We start from the raw sequence: 10,551 nt of genomic DNA, 5'->3' as shown, positions 1-10,551 counted from the left end.
AGTCCTGAAGATAACTAAACACTTCATTAATATAAACGTAAAATATTAGACTTGATATCAGTCACTACAGGCAGTCAATTTTGCAACACAGGCTAACATAGGACAAATTTCCAGCCTATAGACTTAACGGTGTGCTAGAAGTTTTAAGCAATAATCCCTATACCACACAATAATACGGCTCTGTTATCATGCAGTGGTCATGGAGGAGAGCGAGAAGAGAAGTGAAGTGTCGGTCTACTGTCAATGCATAAACAAATACAATGATTGGACAAATAAAATGCTCAAGTATAACATTTTATTGCTTAGATGGTTTGATACAGAACAGCTTTAAATTTTTGCATTGGAAGTAAGTACCAAAACTCTGTGATTCTCTGTTCATGTGGCATACACCAGATGTGTACATAATATTTAGCAGCAGTAAAGATTCCCTTTACGAAAAAGTATGGATTCTGGATTTTCAAACAATGTTTTATGGATTAATGCATTACTTTTATTTCCTTTTTTCCCCCATTAAAGTTTCTTTCCTTCTTGAAAATAGACAATAATTCACTAAACCTCTGGTAATAAAAAGCTCTTTAATCGCGATGCAGTGAAAAGTGACTGTTTTTTTTAACAAGCTGTAAACCAATTAATTATCGTTATTTTTCTTTCACAGTCAAGTGCTTCATGTAGTGATTGAATCGTCTCAGCTTCAAGTTCTTAAAGTGGAAGAAATTTTGGAACTAGAAAGGGATTTAGTAGATGCAAATTTTTTTTGAAAAGCCCTGAGAGAGACAGTCGGAATTACAAATAACTGATAAACAAATTAGTTCCACATGCAATCTAATCTAAGATTCACCCATAACTCAGCACAAAATAATTTTCTCCTTTTCACAGCTTTTGAAAAGAAAACGCAACAGATTTGCTTCGGTCAGACAACAAAACCCACTAATAGAAGAATCAATAAAATGTGGCAAGGGCCATATAAACTAATATTGCCGGTACAGAAAAATACTAAATAAAGCTTTAAATCAATAGTGATTATTGCTAGTACACTGTTCCAGCTTAACGCTGGGAGATTTTTCCTTGCTACAGTTCTGCATTATATAACTGATTAATAGCTGCTCCCCCAGGTCACTGGGTATTAAACCATAGAGAGCAGAATTGTAAAAAAAAACCTTAAATTCTTTTTGTACTGAATTTCATACTGATATAAGATTTAACAAAAAAAAGTGTCTCCTAATTCATTTTACCTTCTTAGTCCCACTTCCTTGTTTCTAGCCAAAACAACCCAATGCGTGTTAAAAATGAAGGGGGAAATCTCGTGGAAGCCATCTTGCATTTTCAAAGACAGTGGCAAACAAGTTCCACCTTAATCAAAATACATCTTAAAAGACCAAATTACAAAAAGAAAACAAGACTGCACTGTTGTGCACACTATAAATGGAGAACAAAGTCATATTTGTTTTGTGAAAGAAACAAAATAAAAAGCCATAATTGCTATTTTGCCCCTATGTTTGTTATTTATGGTGAAAAACTGGCCCAGAGATTGTCAGTGTCATTGATCACTGTAAGGCCTTTCTGGAAGACTTAGTACAGCAGTTCCTCATTAGGAGCCCTTGCACAGCCTATACCAAGTGCATTTTGATGCCCCATTATTATGTGTTATTTGTTTTAAAAATCAGCTTTAAAATATAAACGTATCACAAAGGAATTTGATACTTCCCCAAGATTGTTCTCAAAAAAAAAGGCTAGCTCTTCTCGTTGTACTTATTTCGAAATAAGGATTTTTCGAGCACTTCTGAACAGAACTTTAGTTGTGCACAGCAATCAGGTCATAAGGCACTTGGAAGATACAACATGCAGTCTGGAGAGTTGCACTGGATTCCTCTCACTCCAGTGTCTCTTAAGGCGTTCCGTCACTCCAGAGTTACAGAAAACTCTGCCCGCACACAGGAGGACGAAAACAATTCACCGCAGCAGCCTTGTCCCTGCTTGGTGCTTTGCGGGTACAAGAGGGTCAATTTGATTCCAAAATACGGTGGCACAGCTTTAGAGCAACAAAAACTTCCAGTTCCTTGGAAGCCACATTACTCCACTCCGAGCAGACATGGAGCAGACTCTACCGAGCCCAGGACGTGGTTCATTGGCGCCCCGCTGGGTATTCCCAGAAAGTTCTGGATGATGTCCGAGGAGCCCGTGGAATCGGCAAGCGCCTTTTCCGAGCTTTTTAACGATTCTTGGTCGTTGCCCTGAATGACGAAGGTTCCTTGCCTCACGCCATTGACTGCTGTTGCCGGGCGATGGAGGCTGTTCTCCGGCTCGGCTGCTTTGCCGCCCGCCTGGCTGGGAGACTGGCTCGTTGTGGCTGTCACTGGGCTCCCTGCAAAGCTCAGTGGCAGCGGCGAGTCATTGCTGAGGCTGAGGCTGATGCTGGTGACCGTCTCGCTCTCGTTGTCCGACAGCTGGCTAGAGCCCGCTCGCTCAGCCTCACTCTCACTGTCGTCCTCATCCTTGGACAAATCGTCATCATTCTCGCTCGGGTGTCTCTTGGTCACCTTGGCTCCCTTCTGATGGATGCGCTGATGGCGGACAAGGCTGTGTTTCAGGGTGAATGTCCTCTCACAGGTCAAGCATTTGTATGGCCTCTCACCTGTAACAGCAACAGGAGGAAATGTTACATTTCAACCACGGGTAACGGCCACAAGTACTAACATAGACTGCCCAACAACCGACAACTCCCCATTGACAGACACACTGAATGGCCCAATCACAGTTCACCTCACCCAGTACATCCCTGCCCTCTGAACAGAATGCCAGCTGGACAATAGGACTTTCAGTTGCTGAAAGGGGTGCGGGATATAAAAACCTACCCTCTGATATTCGTCTGGTAACTCAGTCATTACCAAACTAATGTAGGATCATACTTTCATAGGAGCACCTTATTAATTGGAAATTATGACTTTTCATTCAATCAGAAGAGGCCCTTCAATCTACTGGGTCTGTACTCCCAAAACTATGCTAAGTCTACACTCATCCCACTTTCCAGCCTAAAAGTTATGACATTTCAATTGCTCATCCAAGCAATTTTTTTTTTTTTTTTACAGGTTATAAAGTTGCCTGCCTCAAGGTCTTTTTCCAAGGGCAGGGAGGTCCAAAACTAGAGGGCATAGCCTTAAAGTGAGAGGAGCAAGATTTAAAAGGGACTTTAGCAGCAACTTTTTAACACAGTGGGTAGTAAATGTCTGCAATGAACTGCCAGAGAACGTGGTAGAGACAGGTACAATGACAACATTTAAAAGCCATTTGGGCAGGTATGTGAATAGGAAAGATTTTTAGGGATATGGGCCAAATGTGGGCAAATGGGACTAGTTCAGTTTGGGATACCTGATTGGCATGGACAAGTTGGACTGAAGGGTCTGTTTCTGTGCTGAATGACTCTATAGCTAACCTCCCAGGCAGTGCATTCCAGATTCCCAGCACTCTTTGGGGTCCTCTCCCATTTGGGCACACTATGGTGGTAAGGAATCAAGGTAGGTCAGGAAGCACTACACAGAATGGGTGCAAAGTACTTGATGGGGGAGGGGGGCGTGGTGTGTGGCATGATATGAGCCACAGAGGTCAGGGAAAGTGGAGGATCATGAAGGACTGTAATCTGGCTTTGGTTTCAGCAGCAGGACAGCTATGAAAGAGAGGAAGGTAGGTGTTGCTGTGATGATGACAGATGATGCCCTGTCGTGACAGAAAGGACACTGGGTTTAGATCTTTAGCACAACGCAGAAAAGGACATTGAAGCTGTGAAGCGTCAACATGAAATAGGAGCGGAGGAGGGGATGGAATTACTAGCAAAGATATGAAATATGAAGAGGATCAAACAGGCTGGCTTCAGTCTTCCCAACGTTCCACCATGAGTGATACCTGTTTGTATAACATATGTATACAATGAGAAGGGCTAAACTTTCTTTTACAAACAGCATTACAAGTAGCACAGCAGATGACACTATAAATTTACCCTTTCAATTACTTTCAAAGTAACTGGCTTATTGGTAGACAAAGGTAACAGTTATTCTGCATCAATCATGTTCTGACAACAGCAAGATACAGAGTCAGTGGGAGGAACCAACAAACGAAACTGTAACAGAAGGTGATTATTCAGCCCCTTGAGTCTGCTCCACCATTCAATAGGATTGTGGCTAATCAGTTTCACATCCCCTTCTCCCCTGATAATCTTCAATTCCCTTGCCTAACAAGAATCTATCCACTCCTGCACCTTCTAAGAGTTCCAAAGTTACAAGATCCTCTGCAAATAAATAATTCTCATATCTATCCTAAAAGGGTGACCCCTAATTTTAAAACTGTGCCCCCTAGTTCTGGGCTGATCCATAAGAAGAAACATCCTTTCCACATCCACCTTGTCAAGACCATCTGTTAAATCCACCACTGCACTTCTAAACTCCAGTGAAAACAAACCAAGTCCGTCCAACCTATGTTTTTGTCTAATCAACCTATTCAGAGATGTTATTACGCACCTGTGGAGGAGGTGGGACTTGAACCCGGGCCTCCTGCTCAAGGGGTGGGGACACAACCACTGTGCCATCAGCCTGTCCAACTTATCCTGATTACATAAACCACTCATTCCAGGTATCAATCTAGTAAACTTCCTCTGAATCATGTTTAGTGAATTTACATTCTTTCTTAAATATGGAGACCAAGTATTTGAGCATAACATCCTTTAACATTCAATTCCTTTTGTAATAAAACATAGCATCCCATTAGCCTTCTTGATTGCCAGTTATATCTGCACACTAATTTCTTGTGACTCATACACTAGAACTACTAAATTTCTCAGCACCTCAAAATTCTAGTCATTCTCTATTTAAGCGATTTTTAAAATTCATTCATTTACTGCCTGTCTCTAGATGCCCATGAGAAGGTGACAGTGAGCAGCTTTCTTGAACCGCTGTAGTCATTGCGCTGTCAACTGAAATTCTGCTTTCTCATTCTTCCTGCCAAAGTGACAGAACAACACATCTTCCCATATTATACACCATCTGCCAGATTTTTGTCCCCCTCAACCTATCTACACATTCATCTGAAACCTTCATATGTCTCCTTCACCACTTATTTCCCTCACTATCTTGACGGTGTCTGTGAATTTAGCTGCCATGCGTTCACTCTCTCATTTAGGTCATTGACACAAGTTGTAAAAAGTTGAGGTCCCAGCACAGACCCCTGCAGAATTCCACTTGTCACATCCCGCAATCTTGTATCCATGCTAATGCATAACCCACTGCAACATCAGCTTTTGTTTTCAGCAATAACATTTTAAGTGGCACCTTTTCAAATGCCTTCTGGAAATGCGAGTATGTCTACTGGCTCCCCTTTATCCACAGCACATTTCACTCCTTCAAAGAACGCCAACTAATTGGTAAACGTGACTTTCTTGACAAAACCACGCTGACTCTTCCCAATGTACCATGAGTTTCTAACTGCGCAGCTATAATCTCTTTAAACGGTTGACTCTAATACGTTCCCTACAAGTGCTAATGGAGCCACACTTTCCTGTTTTGTGCCTTTGAACCTTATATAGTTATATTGCGACTTTCTAGTCTAACTTAAATTGAAGGAATTTTGGAAAATTACCACATCAACCAGCTTATTAGCCAGCTCTATTAAGACCCCAGGATGAAGTGCAGTCCATCATGTCCCAAAGACTTGACCCACAGCTCCATCAGTTTGTTTAATATCACCATCATGATTGTAATTTCACTAAGTTCCTCTCTTTCCCTTCCAATTCCTGATTTCCCATTCTCTCTCTCTCTCTCTCTCGTAGCAACACTCACTTGCACTTTTCCTTTTGGAATACTTGTAGAAACTTTCACTATTGTTTTTATATTCCTAGTTAGCTTCCTCTCATGCTTTAATTTCCTCCCCTTGATCAATCTTTTAGTCAGTCTCTGCCATTCTCTATATTCCAACCAATCATCTGACCTGCCACTTATCTTTATGCAATTAAATGACTCCCTTAAGTGTAATGCTTTTCCTAACTTCTTTAGATAACCACAAATGTGGGTCCTCCCTTTAGAATTTTTCTTTATATTAGAAATATACGCATTCTGGAAAATCCCATTAAATGCCTGCCACTGTATCTCTATTGATCTATCTCCTAGTTTACTATAAAAGTTCACTGCAGCAAGCTCAGCTTTCATGCCCACATAGTTGCCCTGATTTAAGTGTAAAATAGTAGCTTTAGACCCAATCTTCTCCCTTTCAAACTAAATGTAAAACTGAATATATTGTGGTTGCTGCTACCTAGGAAGGTCATGAGTTACTTCTGTTACTTTATGTAATACCAAATATATTGAGTAAAAGAGTCAGGATGTCATGTTGCAGCTTTGTAAAACTTTGGTTAGGCTGCACTTAGAGCATTGTGTTCAATTCTGGTCGCCACATGACAGGAAGGGTGTGGAGGTTTTGGAGAGGATGCAGAAGAGGTTTACCAGGATGCTGCCTGGATTAGCAGTTATGAGCTATAAGGAGGGCTAGAAAAACTATGGTTGTTTTCTGTAGAGCAGTACAGGCTGAGGGGAGACTTTATAAAATCTATAAAATTATGAGATGCATAGATAGGGTTGACAGTCAGAATCTTTTTCCCAAAAGTTGAAATGTCTATTACTAGGGTGCAGGCATTTAAGGTGAGAGGGTTAAAGTTCAAAGGAGATATGAGGGGCAAGTTTTTTTTTACATAGAGAGTGGTAGGTTTCTGGAACACGCTGTTAGGGTGGTGGTGCAGGCAGATATGGTAGGGCGTTTACGGGACTTTTACATCAGCACATGAATATGCAAGGAATGGACAGATATGGATCAAAGGCAGGCAGAAGGGATTAGTTTAACTTGGCATCATGTTCAGCACAACATCGTTCTAATTTTACCTGCTCTGTGGTCTGTTCCAGAAAGTGCTGCTCTAAGAAGCTATCACATAAGCATTCTATGTACTCCTCATCCAAGCTGTTACTGCCAACCTGCATGAGTTCTTCATTTAATCATTCCTGTTTTGGTGGCTCCACAAAATTAAATTTAGATTATGCCCTCACAGGGTTGTACTGCACTATGGGAGAAACACTGGGGGCTTCAGGTTTCCAGTGTTCCCAATTCGCAATTCAAAAGGATCTAAACGTCGAAAAGTTGGTCTCTTGCCACTACATTTTGGATATCCTGGTGGGATTCCCACTGGGAACTGGCAACACCGGACTTGTGTTGGAAGCCATTAACCGGAACACATCGGTACCAATAAAATGGGTGAGCCAGTTGCGACAGTGTCACAGTGTTAACGTGGCAGGTTTATAATTAATCACTGAGGTTAATACATTTGAATTTCACAGAGACTTTCTCGATAAGTCACTGCTATTTATCTTATGATTTTGTATGTGGTGCCTGTGTTGGGTAATGCCATCAATATACGCATTGAACTCTTAACATAAAATCTCAGATTTGTCATGTTGATAAACTAAATTCATCTATCCTAAGAGGTGCCTTCCTAAATCTGCATGTGTGAGGCTCTCTCTGAAAATAAATGAACTTCCTGTACATAGAACATTCTAACTTTCTACCAGGAAACCTGCAAAGTTGTGCAATCCAGCACCTGTTACAGAGTTTTACAAGGTTCCAGGTTCAAGTCTCAAACCCAGACATCAGCACCAAACTCCAGGATGATGTTCCAGTGCAGTACTGAGGGAGGGCCACATTGTTGGAGGCACTGTCCTTTGGATGAGACATTGAACTAGGAGACATAAGAAGTCTCATGGCAGTATTTCAAAGAAAAGCAGGAGAGTTACACTCAGTGTCAGGGACAATGTTTATCCCCCTCACTGCACCACAACAGATAGCTGGTCGTTCAATAAGTCTTTGATTAAATTAGTTCCATTTAACGTTGCTAAGTTCCTATGATATCGTTTTAACATAGTTTCCCACTTGACTGGCACTGCTGTGGCATGGCCTCTCCTGCTCTCGAGCTCTCCAATATGGGGCCTATCCCTGTGCCCAACTCTGACTGGTGACCTCTTCCCTCTCCCTCAGCCTGAGGTCTGCAGCAGGTTAAGCCATTCCTCAGCAGGCTCCAAATTGACTGCCTGATCTTTCTACTTGTCCTGGGCCCATGCTGTACCCACTGCCTGGCAGCATCTATTTAACAGCTGCCAGCAAGAGGCTGTGATGCCAGGAGTCCACTTGGACATGGTGGAGATGCTCGTCTTGGCTGTCTGGGGGACGTTGCCACCACCCACTCTGCTTCCAGCCAGAAGGCTGTCAGCCTCCAAGCTTCCCATCCTCTGGCTGGGAGAATTCACGTCGTTGTCTCAAGAGTGTTCCTCAGAGACAATGTTCTTTGGCCATGAAGCTGGTAACTGCACTCTTGGTTCTGGTAATTCACAGGCTAATAAACCATGGGGCCTGTGTGGAAGGAAGTACTCTTCTGAAGGCATTTCATAAAAACAAAATGAAGAAACTAAGACCAGGGTTTCAAAGTCAGGTGTCACCCATTTATGACAGGGATCAAGAGAATATTTTACTTTCAGAGATTGGTGAGTCTTTGGAACTCTTTCTCTTGGAATGCAGTGAAATGCAGTGGAAGCAGAGTCTTTGAACGTTTTTAAAGCAGAGGTGGATAGATTCTCGATAAGCAAAAGCGTTAAAGGTCAAGGCATCAGATGGGAATGTGCGACAATCAGATCAGTCATGACTGTACTGAATGGTGGTACCGGCTCGAGGGGACAAATGGCCTGCTACTAATTGTCCACTTCTTGTTTAGGGACAGGTTGCTGTTCCAGGAATGGCCACTACTCAATTTTGGTGTTGCCAAGACTACAGTGATGGGCCACTGGCTCTCTCAGACAGGACTTTACCCCAAGGATCCCTCTCTGATGCAATTAAGGCTACTCCTAGGATATCACCATTGTTGGCCAGCCAGGTTTCTGACCGGCACTGTGTTAGCAGACATTCTGGAGACAGGTGCGGGTAACCTGTTCTCCCACCTCCAAGCCTGATTTCCCTTCCCTTCCCTTCTGACAGTGGTGGGGGGGTGCGGTAGAAGAGATACATTCTGCCCATAGCTCCCTCCTGCTCACACAGTCAGGAAACCACTGGGTTAACCAGCAGTGACCTCCATCTTGCTCTTTTAAGACAGAAAAGCCACTTATACTGACCCCAAATGGTTTGATGTTGTGTGAAGTACACAATTTAGCCAACAACTAACTGATCTGATGCTTCGTAAGCAGAGAAGAAATAAGCTAAACCAGTGCCAACCCTCCTTTTGCCCCAGCCACCCCCCAAAGCTCCCCAGCTGTGCGGAATATATAGGCCAATCTGGACAGTTAAGGGGCTTGAGTCAGAGTCCGCAACTTTTGTTTTCATTTTCCTAGCTTCAAATATGAAGATCAAGGAAGAATCATTTGTTAACCAGCACCAGCACGCTAAGCATTAAAGCAAATATGTACATCATAGATCACAGAATCCCTACAGTGTGGAAACAGGCCCTTCAGCCCAACAAGTCCACGCCGACCCACAGAGCATCCCACCCAGACCCATCCTTCTATAAACCAACCTAATTTACATATCTCTGAACACTATGGGCAATTTAGCACGGCCAATCCACCTAGCCTGCACATCTTTGAACTGTGGGAGGAAACTGGAGCACCCGGAGGAAACCCACGCAGACACAGGGAGAACATGCAAACTCCACACAGACAGTCGCCCAAGGGTGGAATCGAATCCGCGTCCCTGGCGCTGTGAGCCACCGTGCTGCCGAGACACTGAACTAAACATTGTTCTGACTTGGTTGCAAGACTGGGGTTTCTTTTCGTTATGTTATGACCCAGGGATGTTCGCAAAAGGCCACATCTCAATTTTCACAGGGGTGTGTAAGATAAGACTTTCGCAGGTTTCTCTCACTATTATCAAAAAACAGAAAATGCGCATCTTTATGAACAAGTTTCATACGGGGAGATTAATTTATTAGTTTCTTTTCTTGTCATAGTATCAATCACTCATTTAATGAGATCAGTAGCTCAGTGGTTAGCACTGCTGCCTCACAGCACCAGGGACCCGGGTTCGATTCCACCCTCGGGCGACTGTCTGTGTGGAGTTTGCACATTCTCCCCGTGTCTGTGTGGGTTTTCTCCGGGTGCTCCGGTTTCATCCCACAGTCCAAAGATGTGCAGGTTAGGTGCATTAGCCATGGGAAATTTAGGGTGACAGGGAAAGGATAGGGGGAATGGATAGGGCTGGGTGGAATGCTCTTCAGAGGGGCTGAGCCAAATGGCATGTTTCCACACTGATTCATATTGCAATTTTCAGGCTGTTCCTGCTGCCCACCACACCCAGTCTCACTCTCACCCACACACCCTCATCCTCTCCCCACCCTCATCCTTTTCCAACCACACTCCCTCACATTCCCCCATGTCCTCTCTGTACCCCTTCACCCCCTTCCCTTTCTCCTCTGCTCTGCTCCCTTTACCTCCACCCTTTCCCTCTCCTGAACCACACCCCTGCTTCCCCCTCTTTAACGTTCACCCCCCC

At 43.3% G+C, this 10,551-nt stretch overlaps 1 protein-coding gene across 4 annotated transcripts in view; it reads right to left on the bottom strand.

Moving 5' to 3' along the window:
- Positions 1 to 281: 281 nt before the first annotated feature.
- The window catches only part of rreb1a (ras responsive element binding protein 1a), a 229,577-nt gene continuing 219,307 nt past the window's right edge, over positions 282 to 10,551 (bottom strand). For all 4 annotated transcript variants that reach the window (XM_048609761.1, XM_048609754.1, XM_048609767.1 and 1 more), the window contains one exon: positions 282 to 2,632. In XM_048609761.1, the coding sequence (XP_048465718.1) occupies positions 2,070 to 2,632 (563 nt within the window). In that variant the 3' untranslated portion in view covers positions 282 to 2,069. The remainder of the gene's footprint in view (positions 2,633 to 10,551) is intronic.

The sequence above is a fragment of the Rhincodon typus genome, chromosome 2 (assembly GCF_021869965.1).
Source record: "Rhincodon typus isolate 14 chromosome 2, sRhiTyp1.1, whole genome shotgun sequence".
NCBI classification, from domain to species: domain Eukaryota; kingdom Metazoa; phylum Chordata; class Chondrichthyes; order Orectolobiformes; family Rhincodontidae; genus Rhincodon; species Rhincodon typus.
The sequence above is the reverse complement of the archived record's forward strand: the minus strand, read 5'-3'. Positions and strand labels throughout refer to the sequence as shown.